At 54.7% G+C, this 24264-nt stretch overlaps 1 protein-coding gene and 1 pseudogene across 2 annotated transcripts in view; both read left to right on the top strand.

Annotated features, from left to right (window-relative positions):
* Positions 1-24264, top strand: part of LOC309808894 (centrosomal protein of 78 kDa-like) — a 981446-nt pseudogene that overhangs the window by 912914 nt on the left and 44268 nt on the right. The window lies entirely within an intron of this gene.
* Positions 2532-24264, top strand: part of LOC309807693 (BCL-6 corepressor-like) — a 35989-nt gene continuing 14256 nt past the window's right edge. Inside the window, 11 exon segments of the mRNA XM_082627548.1 lie at positions 2532-2683; positions 15035-15162; positions 16482-16501; positions 16504-16559; positions 17508-17567; positions 17569-18138; positions 18141-19691; positions 19693-19713; positions 19717-20334; positions 20979-21032; positions 21504-21690. Coding sequence (XP_082483674.1) covers positions 2570-2683; positions 15035-15162; positions 16482-16501; positions 16504-16559; positions 17508-17567; positions 17569-18138; positions 18141-19691; positions 19693-19713; positions 19717-20334; positions 20979-21032; positions 21504-21690 — 3379 coding nt within the window. The 5' untranslated portion in view covers positions 2532-2569.

Raw genomic sequence — 24264 nt, 5'->3', positions numbered from 1 at the left:
AGTCAGTGGGGCCTCTGACCGAGAGTGTTGCCTACCAAAGACCCAAGCCTGAAATGCCTGTCCAGTGCGTACAGGTATGCGTCGGAGAGAGCAAAGGGGTCCTTGAGTTGTCTATGGAAATAAAAACACTTTTAACCATGAACTTGTGGAGAGTTCAAATAAGATATGTGCAGGGAGGCAGCCTCCAAACAGGAGTTGGACAGCGATGTGTACAAGATCGATCATTTGTATACACATCCATGGGGTCAACATTGAATGGGTCTAAAAATTTAATACAACTCTGCAGGCATTGGTCTCCTTCTTTCCCTGAGGTAGACCCCTGAGGTAGGTGGGTTACCCTATAGAGAAATGAATCATTAGTCACACTCCTCTCTCCTTCCCCCTCCTCTTCCTTTTAGGGTTTGTAGTCTTAGGGGATCCTCTAGTTACATTAAACTGCAAACCCATATTGGTCTGGGAACGAGCCCCATTATAGGCAAAGCAAGAATGTAAGTCGTGGGGAGGTGTACGTGTTAGACAGGAATGCACAGATTAAGATGTGCGCCTGAATGACATGTGCTGAGACAAATCAAGACACTTGGGCTCTGGTGCCCACATGGAACAAGAGATAGAGAAGAGAGAAAGAACTGGCCGCGAGGAATGTAAACATGGGTATGCAAATACTGAGACCTAGAGCGAGATTCTAGGAGAAAATCCCAGACTTTGTTGAGCTGGAAACTGGAGCAGAATTTCTGTAAGTTCGTTCGAGAGACAAAAGCCCATTTAAAGGTGTGAAGAGGGTCACCTGGAAACACAAAAAGCATTCACATGCATACATCCATGCTTAGATACACAGGCTGAACGACAAAAACTCCTCAGTGCCTGATGAAGATTTTCCTGCCCGGTGAGACACAGCAGGGCACAGAAGTGTGGGCCACACAACCACATTCGCACACTCATTCACTGGGAAATACTGTGTCTTCGGCTAGAGGGAAAGTGAGGGCGACGGTGCCTAGCTAAGGGTGGATGGCCCTTGGTTACTAAGATTGCTTCTGGTTATAGTTTCTTCCCATCTAGAGTGGGGAAGAGAGTATGTCTTGAGCAGGTAGGAGGATTTCTGAAAGATTTTTGAGTTCTGGACCCTGAGAGGATGGATGGTGGAGGAAAAAGAGGAGTAGCTTTGCATTCTGGGTCGGAAGCAAGGGATGTTGCGCTCCTCTAAGCCCTGTTTGCTAAGGTGGCGCAGGGCCTAGTGAACTGAGAGAGACTGAACCGAAAGAAGTGCGAAGCTCGGCCTCTGGGCGGAATCAAGGGGAGGTATGCTTACTTTCCCTCCGCCCCCCCCCCCAGGAGACCGTGCGGGGACGGCCAGCGTAGGGAGGATTAGCAGGCTGCCTCGCCCGAGTGAACGGCCGGCAGGATTCCCGTCTGTTTGCAAGGCTGGCTGCGCTGCCGGGGCCTAGATGGTGGCGCTGGCTTGAGAAGCGGCCGGGGCAGGAGTGGAAGGTCTTCTCAGGCCACCCCCGTGGCAGCCAAGCCGCCTGTGCCCCGAGCACTTGGCCGGGGACGTCTCCCAACCTCCAGCCCGGCCCGTCGGCTTTCGCTGGTTGCCCCCCATGTGTTCCTCCGGAAGGGATAGCTGACTTTCTGTTGGATGGGAATTAACCAACGAGCTTTTCCCGCCCCCGCAACGTTTCTGTAGCAGGCCCCCTTTCCCAGCGCAGGCTCATTTCCGCCGGCCTCTAGTCGAGGGTATTGGAATTGGGGGGGGGGGGCGTCCCCGCACTTTGTTATTTCTTAGAACCATGTCTCCCCGGCCAGTCATCGCCCCTCGGCACCCATGGGCTCCGGCGCCCCGTGATTAGACTAGCGGGGAAGTCCGCTAGGAGAAGATCCTGACAGCATTAAATAGAATTTGATCTAAAAGACAGTTTCCAGTATAATCTCGTTATGCATCACAGACTCCCGGTGTTATTTTGTGGAAGGCGGACAATGATCTATTTACATTGGCCCGGGGCTGGGCGAGCTTTTAGATGGTAATTGTCATATTGATTTGCATGCAAAAAGGAGACCTGCTAAAATTAAAGACCGGAAGCTAAATGAAACTAAATTTATTGTCTAGGTGCAAACCAGAGGAACTACTGTGGGGGAAGAGGGTGAGTGAGGTCAGGGTGCCAGGGGCAGAGCAGGTGAGAGGCCCAAGAGCTCCGGGAGGTCACAGATTTGGGAGCGATCTTTGCCCTGGTGATTGCAAAACGTGAGGAGGGGGCTTGTTTAGGGTATGGGGACCCAGCAGGGAAAAGTTATAAACAGGCATTATTGCATTGAAGGCACTGGGATCTTTTAATGCTAATAGTAACTGCGAGGGGGGAGGAGAGGTTTATAGGGTTATAGGGGTCTTCCTGCACCATTTCCGGCACCCCCCATTTCTATTGTTCTACCCTAGCGCTCATAACCGTGCCAAGGGCACCCAAATTCTTGCATCTGGAGAGTTAAATTTTTTTTTTAAAGACAGGCCTTAAACTTTCCCCGCCCCCCCTCCCCCCGCGTCTGGTCTTTCGAAGAGAGCGCGAGTAGGGGGCGGTTCTGCATGCCGCTGCGGGCAGGCCTGGACCTTTGGAGGCTGCGGGAGTTCCTCCCCGGACGCAGCAGCAGCCCCAGACTCGGCCGGACGCCGATCGCTTTGGGAAGCGGCTCGTTCCAGGTGGCCCAAGTGGCGGGGGCGGGGGAGGGTCTGGCGGGGCCAGGGACTCACGGTGCCCGGGGGCGGGGGTCACCTCCCTGGAGGTTGGAAGGGCCTGCACGGAGGGTGTGGAGGAGGGAAGGCGGGGGCTGGAAATCCTGTCCCAATCGGCAAGGCCGGAAGGTTTAAAAAAGAGAGAAAGCCACTGGCTGCAAGCCAGGGGCTGCCAGGCCGCCGGGGCGTGTTTGGCTGACTAGAGGGATGAGGACCCGGCTCCGCCATCGCCTCGGTCCCTCCCGCTGCGTAGGCCCTGGCCTGCCCCAGGCGCTCCTGGAGCCATTTCACGCATCCGGAGCCTCGGCCACTGGAGGAGCCACCCGCCCGGGGCCGGGAAGCCGCAGGGGCGGCTGAGTGTCCGGCGCTCCTGCCCGTTCCCCTTGCCACCGAGCTGAGCTGGAGACGGCCCTGGGTCGTGGAGCCTGTGGCGTCTGTGGCATCGGGTGTGGATGGTTCCCGGAGCTTCTGAAAGCCCGGGGCAGAGCAGGAAATTGAAGATGGGGTGGGGAGGGGATGTTGAGCGCTGACCCTGCGCTGCTGGGATGAGAAGTTGGGGAGAGGAGAGAGAACCCCAACCTCCGGCTTGTCTCGGGACTTGGCTTTTTGTGGGGACCCCCAGGAGTCCAGGAGGGTCCAGCATCTTGCAAGCCGCTTCCCCCTCAGTTGCCTCCCCAGCCCACTTTGGTCCCTGGGTTTTTCATTAAAGTCCTAGGAAAGGTAGATGTAGGCAGTCTTTCCAAAGGGCTTTTGCTCTGTGTAGATAATTTGATTGATTGCTTTATGTGGCAAAACTAGTGTGGCAAGCCTTCTTGTAGTTCCAGGTGTCAGCACTTTTTCCAGAGGCCTAAGAGTAGCACCCACCTCCCACTGCCTGTTCTGGGCTCCTGGAGGAGGGGAAAGTGGAGCCTTGTTGGGAATCCCTGGCCTCACACCAGGGTGTTCCAGTGTAGGGAGATGGGTAGGATGTTGGCAGAAATTTCGAAAGACTTCACATGGACCAAGAGATTTCTGGATGTAGGAGAAACTAGGATGCGGGCTCCTTGTGGACCGAATTTCATAGGTGTTAAGTGCTATCCTTTTACTCTGTATTGGAGTACAAGGGCTAAGGAAGCCTTCCGAACTTCTTGGGGATTCTGGATGGCACAATTTGACCGATAATTGGCTCCTCTCCGCAACTCCAGGACTGAGTTTGACCGTGGCCCAGTTTTACTAGCTGTGTGACCCTGGGGACAGGTTATTTATGGCCTCTGAGCCTCAGTAAGTTTCTTCATTTGTAAGACTGGGTATAATTTTTCACCTTTAGGATCAAAGAATACTTGGCACATAGTAGGCCCAGAGGATTAGTAATTGCTTTGAATGACTGGTCAGATTCCTATAGGTTGCTTCTCCGTTCCCTGCTGCCCCTGAGATGCCCGCCGCCGCCCCCGCCCCCCCCCTGCCAAGACCTGCGTAGGCCAGTGTCTGGGGACCAACCTGCAGGTTAAGCTCCCCTCCAAGGGTATTCCTGAGGCTATTCCTCCAGGTCTGCCTCCGTGGGTTCCTCTTTCTTTCCCTTTGTTACAGTTCTTTGCATTCTGGGCTTTAAAGAAATCCATATGAAAAGGCTGGGATTTTTTTTTCTCCCCCTAAGTGGGATCATTTATATGGTTAGGAATTGATTCCAGAACCGGTATCTAGGTGCTCTTTGGCAAGTCCTCCCGTCATTCTTTTGGGGGGAGGGAACAGCAGCGGCTGGAGGGGAGAGACCTTGTGGGAAGAGGTGAAAGGGTCTGGCCCGCTGCAGAGGCCAGAGGTGCTGTGGTTTGTCTGATAGGGATTAAGTCCGGATGTTATGAGGTCTCAGTGTGGTTTTCAATAAAAGTCTGTCAGGGATTGCTTCTTTTCTATGGATATGTATTTTAAAAAATTTACTAGCATGAGAAGAAAACCAGACCTGTATGGATCCAGGCCGGTAGTAAGCTACTGTGATCAGGTTTCCTACTAGACTCCCAGAGGGCAAGTCAGCGTTTGATTGAAGCTACACTTGGTTCTTGACTCTCTGGGGATGCCTGCTCTGAAACAGGAGCCCTCCCTTTCTCTCCTCCCCCCCACCCCCCTTTTCCCTTCTTCCCCTAAAAGCCTTTGTGCTGAAAGAGCTTCAGTAGGCATGAGTCCCTGGTACCTCTCTAAAGAATGCCTTCCAGTCTTTGCTGACATTGTTTTGTGAACAGTGGGTTTTACCAGGCCAGCAGTTTTCCCCCGATCTTAGCTCACTATTTTAGAGGTTCGAGTGTGCCCAGGATGCGCCCAACTGCAGTGCTTTCCAGTGTGTGTAGCCAGGGCCTTGCCTGTAATCTGAAGACACCTTAACCTTTGCCCTAGGTGCCCCCCCGCAGGTGGGGGTGGTGAAGGTGGGGAGAGCAAGGACAGGGGATCTTGTTGAGGGTCTGTTTGTTTTCTCCAGCCACAGAGGCAGAGGGGTGGAGTGGGGCGAGGCCGAGAGTACGTTCCAGCCTTGGGTCTGATTTAAAACTTGGTTTAATTGGGGAAACTCTTAGGCATTTAACAGTTCTGTACAAATGCAAACTTGACATAGCTCTAGGCCTACGTCAATTAGGAAAGAATAAATGAAGTACAGAGATGTCCAAGCTATGTAATTCCTAGAGTTGTTTGCCCTCCCGTAAACACATGACAAGTGCCAAGGCATTTCCAGTCAAAACACCCATGGAACCAGCAGCCTCCATCCTTTGTATTTATTATTTTATTAACAGCATTTTACAGAGCATTTAACAAGCACAGCCTGCCTGCTTTCCACCACGGCTCTCAGCAGACTGAGGGGTGGAAAACAGATGGGGGTGGCGAGGAGTGGTCTCTAGAAGAGACTTCTAAGCTGGAGAAATCTCTTCAGATGGGCAAGGAAAAGGAACATTTGGGGTTCCTTTCTCCTGGCCCCAAAGAGAAGACAAAAGTAATGCTTTGGAGGAAGAAATCCCCTCTCCCTTCTCTGGAGGAAAGTTGTGCAGATGTGGTCTGTCTAGTCTCCACTTGGATTCCAGAAGGTGTGAAGCAGGGTCTGCTTTCCCAATACTCTGCCCATCAGTTATTGGTGCTTTTCAAAGAGTAAGTATTTGTCTGCTATCATTATTCTATATCCTGGTGGAAAGTTTATAAGGAAAACTAATGCCTTTCTTAAGTCATAAAATGAGCCTTGTATGATTATTTAATTAAAATCTATTTCAGGACCGATTAGGCGTGTAATTTGCGCTAATAATGACGATGATGGAAATGTTCGACTTAACCAAAAATCATAAAAGGAGACATTTTGATCAGTGGGGCGACCAGGAAGGATTCAGGGAGTTGGACGGTTTTCCGAAACACGAGGCTTTGGGCTGCAGAAAGTGCCGAGCTGCCTAGCCTCTGGGACCACGGTAGAGAGGGCTGCAGGACCCCAGGCTTGGCCGGGGCAGGCCGACCCACGCTTTGCTGAGCAGAGAAACCCACCCTGGGAGTCTGAACAACCTTTATTCCCAGCTGAGGAAATGGGGGAGGGGGCCTGAGAGGAGGAAACTCTGGGAGAGAGCTGATGAACCCCACAGAACTCTGCGCGAAATGGCTGTGTTCTCTTGCTTTAACAATCAGCAGCGACACACGCATTGCTGCCTAGGCTAGCCTTGGCTGGAGCCTGGAAGGGTGGGGGGAGGGGGGGTCTCTTGTTCTGGAGAAACCTGCCAGCTGCTGGGCTTGGTGCGAAGGCAGACACAATGCTGCTGTTGGTTTGACCTCTAACTGGATTGTTAGTCTGGCTTTAACTGTGTGGTGAGGGGGGAGTGTGAAGGCTGTTTCCAGCGAGTGCAAATAATGTGACAGCTGTTGATGCAGGAGCAGCGCTGTGCCTCCTCGGCGCCCACACAGTGTGCGCACTGTGCAGGCCCGCGGAGAGCTGCAGAGGTGGCCGCCCCTTGCTGGCCCGGGAGCCCTCGGATGCGCTGCGAGAGAGCCCTCCGGCGGCGGCACCCGCACCCCCGCACCCCGCGACACGCATCTTTCTGGCTCCTGGGATCGTGGTGGACGTGCGCGCTGGTTGGTGTGTTGTGGATTAGGGAACTTGTTAGGCAGAGGTGGCAGGAGAAGGCCTGCGGGGTCATGAGTGTCAACTGTCTGGAGGGGTTTGGCCGGGATCTGTTGACCTGGGGCCTCAGTGGCTTGTGACCGGGTTGTTAAGATTTGGGAAAGTAACTTTCCACCCTAAAGCAAGCCTGTTGGAAAGAATGTATTAACTGAAGGCTTTCTGGAAATTGCAGAGGCTCTGAAGGCCGTTGTTCTTCCTCTGAAATGGCCCTGTTATTCAGACAAGTTCAAGAGACAGGCGGCCGCTGTGTTCTATGCCCTCGGCCCCGTTTCCTGGATTGGAAACACAAGTGTGTAGGTTCAGGACCCGAAGGGGGGTGAATGGGGGTGGGGAGGGGTGCAAGTCGGCTTTTGATCACCCGCCTCCCTTTGCCTTCCCGGTTTTTAAGAGCGCACTTGCCTTTCAGCTGCAGGACCAGCGGTGCTGTCTTGAGGTCTGCCCACAGCGCCACCCACTCTGTGACTTAATCAACGAGATGCCCACAGCCCGGCCTTCTCTGAGTTCCTGGTCCTCTGCCAGGCACTGCGGGGAGGCGCCAGGGTGGGAGGGAGAACAGTTGGTGGGTGGCAGCAATACCCCGCTGGGCCGGTCCAAGCTGGCGGGCTCAGGATGGTCCTCAGGATGGTCCAGAAGCTGGGCCTGCCCCTGGGCTGTCCTGGGGCAAGCTGGGTGTAAGCACCACTCCCCCCAACCTCAAGGTTGAAGGCTTCCGCAGCCCTGGCCCCCGGGCTTTGGAGGATCATTTAGAGCTGACTTAATTCTATATCCTGCCCTTCTGTGTGACTTCGGCCCCTGAGTGTACAGCTTGCAGGATATCTGCAAATTACGGGTCCACCTCCGCTCCCCCCTGCCCCCACATCTACTCTCTGAGTTATAATGTGGACTTCTACATCTAGTTGGGTTCCCTAGTGGGGAGCTGGGAGATGCTTCTGGAATGATACATGAACTTCGGTGCCAGTTCTATAAATTGGTCTCTTTTTAGGACGTGTGCCATTTTCTGTAGGAATGTTGCTTGCAAAACGAGTTTCGCCTTGGAGGAAAGGCGGAAAGATAAACAAGCCTGCAACGCCAAAGCGCTGGCAGTCTTTCCCTCCTTCCAGCTCTCTTAAAGCAGCCGGGCTGCATTTCCAGGATTAGACTCGTGCTTGTGAAGAGGGACTCTAGTTGGCTTTTTTTTCCCCCGAAGCAAATGCAAATTAGAGAAAAATAATTTTCTTTCAACGATATGCAACGTATGAGTCACTTGTTATCGTGCTCCGAGGCAGGTCTCATTTGCGCGTCTGCCAGCTCACTCACATCTGCTGGGCGCTGTTTGGGGCATTTTAACCTTGGTGGTGTCGTGTCTGGTCCCACGGGTCAAGGAGGAGTAATTAAGCTCTGAACAGCTAGAAAAATTCACGGGCCCCCACGTCTACCGCAGTTTTCCCACAGCTTTGTTTGGGGTGTTCCGGGTTCCAAGATGAACAGACGTGGGGTTCCTATTGTTCCTCGTAAAGAAAGTGGGAGCCCCTGTCCTCCTCTGACCTTCATCCCCAGCCTTCCCAGGCCTCCCAGGCTGCACACAATCAGCAGGGAAGCCGGGTGCAGGTCACAGGACCCTGTGTTTTATGCATCTTTTATTCGTAAAAAGTTCCTTTGTGCTTCCTGTGTGTACTAATGATAGCTGTCGTTAATAGCTTTCTGGTCTAGCTTGTTCCTTGTGGGGGGAGGAGTTTGCAGTGAGTTCACTTTATTTCTACAAAGCCCCGATGGAGGCTGCAGTGCAGTAACACCCCCTCTAGAGTCGTGGTCTATGGATCGTTTATTCTGGATCTGCCTCCAGGTTGTGTAGACTCCAAGTGGGAACCCAGCCTGTAGGGACCAGACCCGAGGGGGTGTGGAGGGTGGGTGGGCGGGGAGGAGAGGAGTCAGGTCGATTGATTGCTTTCAACCGAGGTTTCCTGTCCTGGGCTGCTGCCTCCTGTTGAGGGACACCAGCTTCCAAATGGGGCCCCCTCTTGCATACACGCGTGGTTGTGTGTGGCACAACCGTGAAAGAAAGTGAAAGGAACAAAAAGCCGAGGCCTGGCGTCGGGAGGGGGGGTTGGCGGGGGGAAGGGGAAGTGTCTGAGGTTGGTCCAAGAGCTGACGGGGGGCCACGGCTCTGCTTTTGGGAAAGGGGGTGTGTGGCGGGCAGCCCCGGTTTGGCAGCGGCTCTCCCGGTCGATCCTTGCTGGTGCCCACCTCCCCAAGCCCCCGAGCCCCCTTTTACAGTTGGCTACACCTGGCTTGCATCTTTGAATCGGGGAAGGTGGGGGAGGCTTCCACGGAGAGAACACTCCAGACTGGCCGAAGGGAGCGCAGGACGATGGGCCGGAGCGGTCTCCAGTCAGTGGCCACTCCCCTGGGGCGCGCCGCCGCACATCCTGGGTTCTCCGTGCGCCCACCCAAAGTTGCTTTTTGTCAGAGATTCAGCGGCAGGCGCCTGGGAAGGGGGAGCCCAGAGGAGCGCGCGGGCGGGGTGAGCTGGGGTCGGGGGCTGGCCGAGAGAGCCGGGGGTCCTGGAAGGTCGGGCGGGGGGTGCGTGTGGGGGGGGCGGCCCCGCGCGGGGACCTGGCGTAGGAGAGGCGCGGAGCCTGCGGCAGCGCGGGTGTGTGTGGTGGGAGAGAAAATCCCTTTGCTGCCGACCGATCCGTGCTCGGGGCTGAGGCGGGGGAGGGGGCGCCCCTCCCCCACTCGCCGCCGCCGCCGCCGCTGCGGGCCAAGTTCACTCCCGACAGACCCGAGTGGCTCGCGGCGCTATCCTGGCGCCCTGGGAGGAGGCAGGGAAGGTTCTGGTTGCTCAAAAGGTCAGGGCCAGCCGCGTGAGTTTCCCGTCCCCCACCCCGTCACACCCGCACTCCTGCTCCGCAGCTCTGTTACTAATGCAAAACTTGGGTCGTGAGTGGGGACGCCTCTGGAGGCGGCGACAGCCATGACTTGGAGTGTGCCAAGAGACAGCGCCTGGGCAGGCTGGATCACTCCTTCCACCCCTCACTCCCCCCCAGCACCCATGCCCGGCTGCAGGACCCGTCGGGCGACCTCCTTCAGCCACACCCCAGGAAGCCTGCGACCCTCGCCCCGACCTGGGGGCATCCTTGGGGTTCCCTTCTCCCCACTGCTACACATACTGGGGAAAACATCCCAGGAGGACTTGCCCCAACACTGCACACCCTGGACCGCTTTTTCTCATCTCCCACCTCCTCGCGGCCCCCAGTGCTAAAATAGGAACCTCTTCTTCCCTCCCTTCCTTGACACCAGTAGAGAAGTGTCTGTGTGTGACTCAGTCTGCGCTTGGAGCAGTCCCAGGAAGGGCTCCCACGCCATGAGCTTTGGGCTTCCATGAAAGCCACACACTCTGCAGAAGGTCACCCCTCCCTGGCCCCCTCTGTGTCCCTGCCTCAGCCTTCCCTCTGCCGCAAGGAAACTATGTAGCCATTCTGGGGTTTGTTTGTTACGTAGAATGTTTAGTGGAGTCAGATGCTGTTTAATGGGTTAGATGTGGCCTGCACCAGCTATTGCCAGGCAGAACTCAAGTCCATAGTGCAGTTTAATCCTCTGGAAAACACGGTGCCAAATATTTACAGATGAGAGGGCCAGAGTTGAAGAGGTCCGGCCACCTGCCCAGAGACACGCCGTGGATGAGAGTGGGGGCTGGGAGGCTGTGGTGACTGCGCGCGCGCGCGCGCGTGTCCTCCACAGAGAACCAGCCATGCCGGTGCAGCGAGAGACACCCCTTCCCCGAAGAGGTCCCCAGCCTACGGAGGACCGTGGCACATGGCATGCTGGCTGGGAGCCCTGCCGTCTGCCCGGCCTTCTGAGCCGGAAGCTCCCCAAAACCCGTCCAGGTCTTCTTGGTCACTAACTGGACAAGTGCCTGATGCGGCATGGGGTGCCTAGAGAGTGAGGCCCTAGGAAGGGGCACCGTTCGTATTGGAGTGGGGTTGGGATGGTTTGGTGGCACTGCTTCCCATTCCGTCGCTGTCACTTGACAAGCGTGCTGTGCAGACTTGAACCAACCCATCAGCGCCTCAAGGGCGGAGGCAGTGGAAAGTGGCCCGGTGCCAGGAGGAGCTGGGGTGGAGAGAAAGGAGAGGTGGCAGGAGTGGCCTGGTGCTGCCTTCCTCCCTGCGCTCACGCCAGCCTCTCACGGCCACTGCTCCTTCCTTTGCAGCCTGTTTGTTGCCTGCCAAGGGAAGTCGCCTTTAAAGAAAAAAAACAAAACAAACGTTCTCTCCTTCTCCTCATTCCATAATGGTGTCTTCATGGCAGGAATCGGCAGAACGGTGGTGGGTGCAGCTGGGGACCCGTGTGCCCCCTCGTGTCTTTTCACAGAGGGCCAAAGTGCCCTCGCTCAGGGATGCCGAGGTTGGGGGGACAGCTCCTAATCTTGGTCCCTCTGACCTCTTTCTGCCAATCAGGCTCTTCTCCCCAGCGTCCAGGCCAAGCTCGGATGCTAATCATAACTCTTGGCTCCCGGACCAGATGACTGCCCAAGTCTGTCGAGGGAGACTCAAGCTCTCCTGTGCTTGCCCCTAGGGCCAGACCGAAAGCCGGAGACCACGCGGCAAGTCTGCGTTTTGCAAGCCGGGTCTCTCCCAGAACTGGGTGTTCAGCGGGCAGCCACCACAATTCCTGGTCTGTTCTTCAGAAACCAGACGCTCTTCCGTCTCCCCGGCTGACCCCTTCTCTTGGCCACCTTCCCTCTTCATCCCTGTCCCACATCCTTGCCCCCTTCTCTCCACTGCTGGAAAAAAGGGTTAAAACCCAGAGCCAGGGTATAGCTTAGCAGCTCCTACTGGAAACAGGTTGGTGCTTGTAAAGTGCTTTTCATGACTGACTTCACACATCTTGGCACTCCAGAAGCATCACCCACCTGTGGAAGAAAAGGGGGGGGTCGTTGAGAAATAAGGGCAGATGAGCCTCTTATATACAGCAGCAAAGCGCCTGCTCTGTCTGTCATCTAAATCACATCATTTGCACCCTGCAGCATGACCCACAGCCAAGGGTCAGGGAAGTCACTTTTGAAGAACTTTTCCTTGGAGGTTAAAAAAAAAAGAAGAAGAAAGTAAGAAAGACCCCCAACTATTTCAATAGCCGCTTCTAGAAGAGGAATGGGGTGAGCGTGGCGGTGTCTCTGACCCTATCTCTGTGTCCCTTGCGCCCACGATCCCCTTAGTTTAGTTCTACATCCCAGAGAGATGGGGGGGGTGGGCCCGTTCTTCAGTGATGGTGGGGTGTACGCAGTATGGCCTTTGCCCAGGATGAGGGTGTTCCTGCCCAGGATTTGGGCTGTCACTCTGGAGAAGGGCCTCACACCAGACAGGGCCCCCGGCTCCTTGGCCCTTTCCGCTCAGGTCCATCTTTGGCCCGGAACCTGAAGAGTTAAAAGTCTTTAGCTCGTTGCAATGAAATTATGGCTGGCAGTGGCGCCGCTGTTTGTTCAACAGACCTCCACTTTTAAACGGTTCACAAAAAGTTCATGGGGCAGCTAAAGTTTATAAGTGTGTGTGTGTGGGTGTGGGTGTGGGTGTAGTCAGCAGGATCCAGTACTGAGCCTTGCCCCTCCTCCTCTTGTTTCTTCACGGCCAGCCCCCCGCCCCGCCCCGCCTCCACTCCCGTGACACCGGACCACGCGCGGGGCCTCAACGGACCACGCTCGGGGCCTCAACCCTCCATCTGACCCTGTGCACGTAAGAACACTTCATCCTGACACTGGGTGTTATTTATCTGTGCGGCGTTAATGTTGAAAACCCCACCAGTCAAGACCTGGAAGGGCGGGGAGAGGCTTTGAAAGCACCCCATGGTCCCAGGTGTCTCTAAAGTGCATTCCCCTCTCATGCTAAGTCCAGGCCGCCCTTTCTAAAGAAAAGCCCTTTCAAGGGAAGGGGGCTGCTGGCCCTTTTTGAGGGGAGGGGAGAGGGTTCAGTAGGATGATTGTGGCAGGGGCCTTTCTGTTTCCTCAGTCAGGTGCTCAGAGGTCCTTGTCCCAAGGTGACAACTGAAGGAGACATGTAAGAGGCAGCTTGTGTAAGTTTTGAAGACTGGAGCACCAGAAGAAGATTGGGGCTTCGAGGGCACACACGCTTCGTCCCTCATCCTTTTCTTAAGGGTTTGATGGAGTGACCCTTTGGCTTCTGGTATAATGTCCAAATTTCATCATGACACCCAGCCAGGGGGTGGCATGGTGTGGTCCTCCCGCTGCAGCCGCGGCCAGGACACTTGCACCGAGGAATGTTGCTCCTCCACCTTGTAGATGAGGCTTCCCTGGACATCTTCCTTTTGGTCTTCCTTTTGTAGAAGGGGCTGCAGGGGTTAGGGAGGGGACACTTTGTTGAACGTGCCTTCTGGTCGGCCCCGCACTAGTGGTGGCCTGCCCCCAACTTGATTTGTATGTTCGAAACACGGAAGAACAGCCCGTGAGCCCCCCACAGAACCTTCCTTGATGCCCAAGTCCATCTGAGTCCACCTTTTCGGGGCACTGTGGCCAGCCACTGGAAATGCCCCAGTCTGTCTAAAGAAAGGGACGCTTCCTAAAGAAATAGCTTCTCTAGAATCCCACCAGGCCGGACACAACTGGGAGATCCCTGCCTCTCCTCCAGCTTCATCGTTGAGCTCTAACTACGCGCCGTGTGTCTGCGGCGTGGGGCTCTTGATGAACAGATGGTGTTCTCTTCTGTATAGGGGCCGATGGGGGATGCTGGTGGACAAAAGCCTGTGTTAGGACAAAGAAATGCAGAGGGCTAGCCTGGCTGGCTTTGGGATTCAGGTCTCCCAGGTGCTCCCCGACCCCACCCCTAGTCACTCTCGGAAAAAGAGTCCCCAGTCCTTGGTGGCTCCCACCCAACAGACCTGGCAGTCAGCTCCGTGTGCTAAAGTGTAAAAGCAAGCATTTGCGTATTTTTTCCTGCTAACAAAGGAAATGTGTCGACTTGGGGAACATTTGGGCTTTCGGGAGCTGTGTGGGTGGGTGTGTGAGGGAGGAGAAAGAAAAGTTGCCCCCATGAGCTGCACACCAGTGATTTCACACTCAGGTTTGGGTCCTGTGTAAAGAGGCCGTGGCTGGGGGGGGGCCCTCCCCCCCCACCCTGCCCCGGACAAGGGAGTCTGTGAGCAGGGGAATTGCCTAGGGCCATCGGTCCCAGGCATTAAAGGCTCCCCTACTTATTAACCCAGCATTTAACAGCAGGATATGGAGCTGAAGCGCAGTCAAAAGAAACGGCTCAACCTCCAAAGAGCAATTAAAATCCTGCACGAGGATAAATCACGCGCCGTGATAATCCTGTGAATAAAATGCAGCTTGTCCTGACCCTTCACTCATGCAGCAAACTAGAATGTGGTGTGGGTGGGGCCGGTGGGCCGGGAAGTTAAGGAGGGGGCGGGGCTCTCCCCTGTGCCTCAGCAGCCTCCCCCCTCCTCCCGCTAGACGGAAAACGGGTGGCTTCTGCTTGCTCCCCGTGGGCCGGAATCTTGCAGCCCCAGCCCCAGCCCCAGCCCCAGCCCCAGCCCGGCAGCCTGGGCTGCTACGATTTCTGCACTCGCTCCTGATTGCTGGTCCCCAGCGAGCAGGCGTCATTGAATTACTCAGCCCCCTCCCTCTGCAGCTCCCAGGCCAAACCACCCAGGTTTGGGGCTTAATCTAATCTAGGGCTCGGGTGGGGTGGCTCGCCAGCCCACTGACTCTTTTTACCCCTCCATCTGTAAGTCACACGCACCGCAGCCGTGGAAGTGAGTCGTAGTTTGGGCCGCCACACCGGACTGTTGTGCCTTTTATCCCACACCCCACCCCTGTCCCCAATCCTTTCAGCCACAAGAAGAGTCAATGTGGGGCTCCCTGGAATCTAGCACCGTCCACTTTCGATCCAAGTGTGTTCTCCAAAAGGCTGGGAAAGGGGAAGGGAGAAGGGAGAAGGGCAGGTTAAGGGTGTCATGTGCTGTACCTTGAATGGTGTGGCCTGTGGCTCTTGAACTCTCTGCATCCCCAGCGCCTCCTGCCAGGGAAGTTCCACCTCCCTCCTTGAACCTCTGGCTCAGGTGTGTTCCTTTGCTTCTGGCCATCTGTAGAACGTGGAGCAGGGTCTGCCTTCCCAAGTGCATTCTGTATGAAGTGCCTAGAAGGAGGGTTTCTCTTGTTCCCTCTTTGGCTCCTTTTTTATTCAACCTCCTGGGCTTCTTTTTGTTTTAAACAGACTAGACGCTTGAAGAAAAGCTGCCATCCAAGAAGACGACATGCTTTCAGCACCCGCCCCCCGTATGGGAATGTTCACAGCTGGATGAACAGCGAGAGGGTCCGCATGTGTGGGATCAGCGACGACAGGTAAATGCGCGTGTCCGGCTGAGGCCTGGGGAGAGCGTGGGTCCTTCCTCAGGGCTCCTGAGCAGAGCCCCCCCTTCATGTCCTCACAGCCAGAGTGGGCCCTAAGGGGGTAGGGGGGAGATCTCCTGCCTAGCTGGTGGCCCTTGATTTACAGTTTTAACAGGCAACCTGGCTCAGGGAAGCATTGCCGCCCTTTAAGAGGTTAGCCCCTAAAGCGGCCTTTGAGTGCACTTTCGTCCTTAATTTATTATTTCATATTTACGAAGGAGAATTAATCCCAGTCTATATGCTGCTTTAACTCTAAATGTCAGGAGTGTGGGCCCAGGTGAATCGGCCTTCGATGTGCTTTTAAAACAAATAGTTTGCTCAGTAATAAATGGGACGATAGCCACCCTTCACACCATTGAAGCCCAGGGTTTCTCTGCATCCTCCGCCACCTGTTAAGCGAGGCCACTGGCTCCTGGTTTCAGTCACCCGGCAGCTCTGTTATGTTTCCTCATCAGTAATTTTGGAGTGCGGGGTAGAGGCAGCTAAGCAGTAGATAATTGAAGCTGCTCTTCCGGGTAATGATGAAACTTCTCTCTGCCGCTTGTCAGTGATTTTATCCTGGGGATTTGGAAGTTGGCACCAAGCACTTTCTTTATCGATGCTCTCTGATAACAAGTTCCAGGGGCAGCCGCAAGCAGCCTGGCACAGATGTGCGGCTTCCCCTGGAGCAGCTGACATTTGTATGATATTAGTGTGTTATCCCCCCATCATTTTGATAGAGGCAGTCAAATATGGCTTCATTATCACCATGGAAACCAGTTTCATAGGACATGGTACCTAACTTGGTTTGGGGAAAAGTTTTGAAAGCCTGTCCTCACCGGTAACACAGAAGTGATTGATGTAGCCAGCTCGCAGACTCCAGCCTTGAGGTCCCCACTTTGGCTTTGGACATTGTATTACTTCATTCCTGTCCTCAGGTAGAGCTTATAAGGGTCTGCTAGGACAGCAGAGCCCGGACTGTCCTGCCCGGCCTCTCTGGAGGAAAAATTGTGAGGGTGACGTGGTTGTGCAGAATTTCTGCCTTACCCACCTCGAGGACATAGCATCTGTGATTTCACATCCCTGTTGCCCTGCCTTTCCTTTGTTTTTCCCAGTCCCGTTGAATCACCATTCGGGGACAACTTTCAATATGGGCCATTGGGGAGGATTTTTTTTTTTTAAGGGCAGTTGGAAAAACGGAGTTATTAGAAACTGGTCTATTCTGGGGCAATCTATGAAAGATGGATTAAGTGAGGAATGCTTTCATGAAGTTGGTGTGTCCTTCTAAATAGGAAAATTCCTGTAAACGAAGGTGCACTTCAAAGGCCGTACTGGAACTAAGGGAAGAAAACCCCTTGAATCACAACGTGGTAAGAGATTAATGGCTTCTGTTGATGTGCTGAGTATCAGTGATCTGTAATCAATCGTGCATTCATTTGCATACCATTAAAGGGCCTTTTGGGGGCGGGGCGGGGTGTTTCAGGGCAGGGCTGAGTAGAAAGCCTAGGCCGCAGGACGAAGCCTCACCCAATTTCTTCCTGGCTCGCTTTCTTGGCTGTGCTCGCCATTTACATCCTCGTCCCCTGGTGACTGGTGGGATACGTACCGCCTTTTCTTCGATAAGCTACGTGCCACATCAGTGCTCCCAGCTGGATAAATGTGTAGCCTCCAAGTAGACCCTTAGGGTTTCCCTTCCCAGTAAAATATGAAACAGAGCTGTCTTCAGATACCAGGGAGAGGAAGTCAAAAGACACAACTACAGTTTGACCCGTGGCCTCTTTATTGATTTAGAAATGAGACAGCTCAAGTCCTTCATTCCTTACTGTCCCCCTGAAGATTGGTTTTTGTTATGTTAAAGAATGCCTCCCCGCTCCATCGGGGGGAAAAACGCAGTGCACATCGCCCCGCCCTAACCTGACTGGGGCCTGGGGAGGGTGAGTCCGAGTTCTGTACCCCACGAGGGTGGTTCTGAGAGCAGTGGAGTTGGTATCACCTCAGTTGCAGCAAAGAATTTCTGCTGAGAAGGTGGATCTTCCAGAGTTAATAGATGACTGAATTAATGCAGGGGCCTCAAGTCTACAGGGGCCAACGTTTTCCGTGCTTTGAGGACACTAGTTGGACACAGGTGAGGCGGCAGGCAGAGGAGGGTTCTGGATAAGCGGGGAGGGGGCCAAAGACCTTGTGAATCCTTTAGTTTTTAACCGTTTCGGCTCAGATGTTGAGGCTGATGTCCTATTGAGCTAGTCCGCGGTTTCTCTTTGGGATGGGCTGCTTTGAAGGCATGTCCTCGGTAATAGCCATATTCTTCTTCTGCGAAGGTGGACGCGACCACGGCCCATCGGATCGATGGCCTGGCAGCGCTGAGCATGGACCGCACACACCGGCCTGATCCGGGAAGGGCTGCGTGTCCCCGGAAACATCGTCTATTCTAGCTCGTGTGGACTGGGCTCAGAGAAAGGGCAGGAGGCTGCCACAACCATAGGTGGTCTGGGGTTTTCTTCCGAAAGAAACCCAGAGATGCAGTTCAAACCGAATACACCCGAGACGGTGGAGGCCTCCGCTGTCTCCGGAAAACCCCCAAATGGCTTCAGTGCTATATACAAAACGCCACCCAGAATACAAAAAAGTGCTGTCCCCACGGCAGAAACACTGGGCTTGGACAGACCTGCCAGCGACAAACAGAGCCCGCTCAACATCAATGGTGCTAGTTACCTGCGGCTGCCCTGGGTCAATCCCTACATGGAGGGGGCCACGCCAGCCATCTACCCTTTCCTCGACTCGCCAAAGAAGTATTCCCTGAACACGTACAAGGCCTTGCTACCTCAGCAGTCCTACGGCGTGGCCCAGCCGCTGTATTCTCCGGTCTGTACCAATGGGGAGCGATTTCTCTACCTGCCGCCACCTCACCACATCAGTCCCCACATCCCATCATCCCTGGCCTCGCCCATGTGAGACTCTCGACGCCTTCGGCCTCACCAGCCATCCCGCCTCTGGTCCACTGCGCAGACAAAAGCCTGCCCTGGAAGATGGGCGTCAGTCCTGGGAACCCGGTCGATTCCCACTCGTATCCCCACATCCAGAACAGTAAGCAGCCTAGGGTGCCCTCTGCCAAGGCGGTCACCAGCGGCCTGCCGGGGGACACGGCTCTCCTGTTGCCCCCCTCGCCTCGGCCTTCACCCCGCGTCCACCTTCCCTCCCAGCCCGCTGCGGACACCTACTCCGCGTTCCATAAGCACTGTGCCAGGATCTCCACCTCGCCCTCGGTCACCCTGTCGAAGCCATACATGACGGTCAGCAGCGAGTTCCCCGCGGCCAGGCTCTGCAGCAGCAAGTATCCAAAGGCTCCAGAAGGAGCCGAAAGCACCCAGCCAGCTCCCGGGCACACCCGGAAAACAGCAGGTGAAGACAGAAAAGATGGCAGCTCACCTCCTCTCTTGGAGAAGCAGACGGTTACCAAAGGCGTCACCGATAAGCCACTAGACTTGTCCTGTAAAGTGGTGGATGTAGATGCTTCCAAAGCTGACCACATGAAAAAGGTGGCTCCCACCGTCCTGGTTCACAGCAGAGCTGGAAGCGGCCTAGTGCTCTCCGGAAGTGAGATTCCGAAAGAAACTCTGTCTCCTCCAGGAAATGGCTGTGCTATCTATAGATCTGAGATCATTAGCACGGCTCCCTCGTCCTGGGTGGTGCCCGGGCCAAGTCCTAACGAAGAGAACAATGGCAAAGGCCTGCCGCTGAAAAACAAGGCCTTGGACTGGGCCATCCCGCAGCAGCGCAGTTCTTCGTGTCCCCGCATGGGTGCCGCCGACGCCGTGGTCACTAACGTTTCGGGGTCGGTGTCGAGCGCCGGCCGCCCAGCCTCTGCGTCGCCGGCCCCAAATGCCACCGCCGAGGGCAGCGAGACCAGCAGGAGCTCCGTGGATACCACGCCATCCGTCATCCAGCACGTGGGCCAGCCCTCGACCACACCTGCCAAGCACAGCGGCGGCACCGGCAGCAAGGGCGCCAAAGCCAGCAACCCAGAGCCGAGCTTCAAAGCGAATGAGAATGGCCTCCCGCCGAGCTCAGTATTTCTCTCACCAAACGAGGCGTTCAGGTCCCCACCAATCCCCTACCCCAGGAGTTATCTGCCTTACCCAGCGCCCGAGGACATTGCCATAAGTCCCCTCTCCTTACACGGCAAAGGCCCTGTCTACCCTCACCCGGTGTTGCCCAATGGCAGTCTCTTTCCTGGGCACCTCGCCCCAAAGCCGGGACTGCCCTGCGGGCTACCCACGGGCGGGCCGGAGCTTGTGACCTACCAGGACGCGCTGGGGTTGGGCATGGTGCATCCCATGTTGATACCTCATACGCCCATCGAGATCACTAAAGAGGAGAAACCGGAGAGGAGGTACCGGTCCCACGAGAGGACCCGCTACGAGGACCCAAGCCTCTGGAACCGGTTTTCTGAGATGCTGGAAGCCGGCAGCACCAAGTTACATCCAGAAGTCCCCGCGGACATAGAACCTAAAGCCCAGCCCCAGCTGAAATCAAGGGAAGACCGTCGTCAAGAGTGACAAGCTTGTCTATGTAGACCTCCTCCGGGAAGAGCCAGATGCGAAAACCGACGCTAACGTGTCCAAACCCGGCTTCACAGCTGAGAGTGTCAGCCAGAGTGCCGAGCCCACCAAACGCCTGCCTGACCCGGCTCTACAGCCACACCGGGATTTCATTGCCCTGAGAGAGGAGTTGGGGCGCATCAGTGACTTCCACGAAGCCTATACTTTCAAACAGGTTCCGGGCCAGCCAGTCTCCGGCTTAAGCAAGGAGAATGTTCCAGCGGTAACCAACAAGGAGAACCTGGCGACGCCGGTCTCGACTCCATTCCTGGAGCCGACCCTGGGGAGCGACAGCTCTGCGGTCACTTTCGGGAAAACCCAAGAGGATCCCAAACCATTTTGCGTGGTGGACGTCACCCCCACCTACACCAAAGACGGAGCTGACGAGGCAGGATCAACCGATGGCAAAGTTCTGAAACCGAAGCCATCTAAGCTGGCAAAGAGAATCGCAAACTCCGCTGGTTACGTGGGTGACCGGTTCAAGTGTGTCGCTACCGGACTGTACGCAGACTCCAGTCAGCTCGGCCGGGAGCAGCGGGCATTGCAGGTGAGCCCCCCCCAACCCGAATTTCAGGAGCCTGACCAGTTGTCAGGTTTTTGTAATGTGTGAAGAGGAGGGGGCCGGGGGTATGATAGGGCAGGACACCGGGCTGATTTGGTTAATGAAGCTTAGGATAATTTAAATGTTTGAAATGTGTCCAGTAAGGGGACGTAAGTGGATACTTGAAGTTATTCTGTAGATTTTAAGCGAACTCCACTCGAATGCTGATAACGGAAGTTTTAATTATTGTGAAGGATGTCTAAAAGACATTTACCTATGAATCGCTTTGATTTCTCTGCCGTTACTGTACGTTAACAAATATACCTAAAAGCGCTGCTTAGAATGCCTTACGTGATACTTGGTGGAGGTGTGTAGCGGCCGCATGTCTGTGAGATTCGTGCAATTTTTTTTTCCACCAAACAAACAAACAAAACAAAAACACAAACCTTGCTTAAAGGGATAGAGTATGTATTTAACTTGCTAGTGAATGATAGATGCTGTATAGGAATTTCCTTAAGATATTTTACTTTTAATTAAAAGACAAATAAAGCCAAATTGTTCTGCAATGTTAAGAAAAAAATTGGTTTATGCTTATAAAAATGGATGAAGTTATCTAGATGATCCATTGAGTGCCGATTTTAATGACATAGATGGAAGGATTACAAGAGGACAGTATTTTATGTCTACCCGCTGCTTACTGTGAGGTCAGTTCTTCAAATTTTTATTACTAGAATCTTACATAAACCTTTTGAGTTAAATTTCATTTCCAAATATACAAAGGGAAGTTTGTGGGCCATGGTCGTCTTTATTCACTGTGCGTTTGTTTTCTTTTCTGTTGTGTTTTTGTTTCGCTTTCTTTGCGTTGTGTTTGTGTTTTGTTTTATTTACCTTCGAAAGAGAATGTCTGTCTCTATGCCACAGTGTATGTATGGCTATACATACACACCACATATATTTCTACATACATATGGCTTTACGAAGAAAGAGTGTGTGACTAGTTACACATAGACACACTTACGTTTTTATCGTTCAATTTTAAAATATCTCAGTCGTATCATAAATTGTGGTTGGTTTTGGGCAAACTTTTCTTTGAAGATACTTTCCTTTAAGGTAAGGGCAGTGAAATAGCTTTGGTGGTAAGGTGTGTCTTTTTACCATCTCCGTTCTCTTTGTAGCGTGCAGTGATGCGCTTCTCCGAGTTGGAGATGAAAGTGCGAGAAGGTGGCCACCCCACGACCAAAGACTCCGAGGTGCGCAAATTCAGCCCCGCTGACTGGGAAAGGCTGAAAGGAAGTCAGGACAAAAAGCCAAAGTCGGTCGCCCTGGAGGAGGCCATTGCCGACCAGAACGACAGTGAGAGATGTAAGTGAACCCAGGCGGCTCGCGTGTGGTACCACGTCGGTGGGAACGGGGCGGTTCTGCTCCCAGTGCCGAGGGAGGTGAGAGGAAACAATACGCTTCCGACGGCCCAGCGTCTGGGTGCTGGCTGTTCGGAGAACGGGCTGCTCTGGCCACCCTTCCCAGCTGTGGATTGCAAGGCTGGTTGTCCTTTTGAGTGTTGCGGCATCCATGAGTGAAGCACCTATGAAATGCTGTTTCCTGGCACGCATCTCCTTTTTCCGGAGCAATGCTAGTCCTGTAGTTAGTAATAGTCTGATACAGTAGAGCAGAGGAATGGCGGTGCAAGACCTCCAGCGTAGCAGGTATGTGTTCTGTTTTGGAGCAGGTACGGATACGGGTTTTTGGTAGCAGTGGAATGACACTTGCAGCCAGAGTCAGACCCTCCAGAGTGACAGTCTCCTGTGGGAGGGAGTGGAGAGTACTCGGATTCTCCCTCCAAAGGCAGAGGTTTCGTTAAAGTGAGATGAGGGCTGATGAAGGCACCAGAAAGACGAGCATAATTATTTTCTGTGGCAGGCTTGTTTGCAGTCATTAGGAGTTGACAGCACACTCCAAGGGCGTGGGATCAACGAGGGCGTTCTTCCTACCAGACAGGGTGTATTCTGTTTTGGAGGCAAAATTGGAGAGAAAGCTAGTGTTTGCCTCGAGTCACACTCTGCGGTCCCATCAGCTGCTCCCCCACTGGGGTTGACTTCGGGCTTTGCCCTCGAGACTTCCTGGGCTAATGAGATGTGTTGGCAGCAAGTGGAGGTCTTTCTCCCGCTTTCTTCAGTGTGCGTGCTTGTGGCCTGTGGCCTGCAGCCTGCTCCGGACCCCAGAAACCTCACCGGTGATGGTGAGTGAGGGCACCTAGGTGAACGTCGAGGACAGGGTGGGCGTGAAATCCTCCTGAGACAGGACAGTCGGGGGTGGTGGGCACGTTTGGGAGGCCCAGGCCCTTGGACCCAGTCGTAGGGTCAGCGTTCGCCCGCATGCTTAGGTCGTGGGTGCCTGATGCAGTTTGGGAAAATTGTGGTCAGCCACAGCGTGTGCTTCTCTCTGCTGCTTGGAGCACTGCCCTCCCCCAGCTCATCTTTGGGGTCAGACAAAGGCCTGTGGCCAGGGTTCTGGGTAAGCCACACCGGGACCGGTTTGTCCTACGTGGCTCCCGTAGAAGGGGATTTCTGGGGCTAGTCAGTGGTGGCCTTACCCGAGGGATGGGGCTCTTGATGTGCCTGGAGTAGCCGATTCCGAGCTCCTCCCCCTCGGGATTGGAATGAAAAACGGAGGGTCCAGGCCTCCCTCCTTGCCTGTGCTCACAGCTGACACGCAGCCCTTACCCTCCCGAGTGGCCTCATAACTCAGCTCTTGGGGAAGTTTCTCAGAGAGATGTGATAAAAGTGGGCAAGGCCAAGTTCACGGGGCTGCACTTTTCTGAGGAGGGGATCTGCCTGTTGTGGGTGGACGGTGAGGGAGGCTGGAGGAAGGGAGCGGGCAGTTAACCGGCCTCGAGTCTTCTCGCCCTTTTCTCCAGCAACGTGGCCAAACCCAGGGTGGCCGCTGCCCTTCACGTCTCAGTGGCCTCACCCGCCCTTCTTCCCAGAGATGTTTGTGTGCGTCCTTCCCAGTCTTTCCTGCTGAGCGTGGAGACGAGAACTCGGTGTGGCTGATGGGGAGCAGGGCCTGAGCCCCAGATGATTCCGAAAGCCCCCTCCCCCCACCGCCTGCCTCCAATCTCAGACCGACCGACGGGTCTCTTCCTGGAGCACCCGGGACATGGCCCAGTGAGCCATGAATCGCCACCATGGGAGGGCAGGAGTAGGGTTGGGGAAGGTGAGGGGCTCCGTTTGAAAGGTTGGGGCAACGGAGGTGGGTTCCCCACCCACCCACTGTCTTGTAGAGACGTGGGGTTTGTAAATAGCTGGTCAGGAAAGGTCACCTGAAGGGGCCACTCTTCTTACTGCGGCCTCCACGTCCAAGGCCCAGCAGGTGTTCATTCCATTCAGCTGGATATGAACGGGCCTTCTTGTTCTCGGGCCATCATGTCTTGAGCTGATATGGGCTCAGGTCCTTCTCATGGGTGTCGGTGTGGCCGAGAGCCGAGCTGTGAGCACATGGGAGCTGGGGCGGGGATTTGGGGCGGGCAGGGGTCCCAGAGAAGGTCCAGGACGCCTTCAAGATGCCTTCCCCCTTCTGAGGCAGCCCCTACCCATGGAGGGACCAGGAGCTTCCAAGGTGGTGGGTGCTGTTTGCGTGGCCCTGGTTGTCCTGGTGCGGGTGCATCTTGTTGCTAGGGGCTTGTTTAAAAAAAGGAATTAACTTGAAAACACAGTGGCCGAGATACTCATTTATTCTTTATGATCACATGGGTGGCTGAGTGAAATTTTTATTTTGGAAGTTCACCAAATGAGTTGGGAGGTTCCTCAGACTTGGAAGTTCATCACTAGGAACCCTCAGTGGCATTTGAAGATGGGGCGGGGCAAGGAGGCATTGGTCCCATCCTTCTCAACCTTGGAGTAACCATCTCCCTTGCCAACCACTTGGCTGGGACAGGCC

This window comes from Mesoplodon mirus (assembly GCF_964341445.2).
Source record: "Mesoplodon mirus genome assembly, chromosome: 7".
Lineage (NCBI taxonomy): Eukaryota > Metazoa > Chordata > Mammalia > Artiodactyla > Ziphiidae > Mesoplodon > Mesoplodon mirus.
This window is presented reverse-complemented; position numbering and strand designations above follow the sequence as displayed.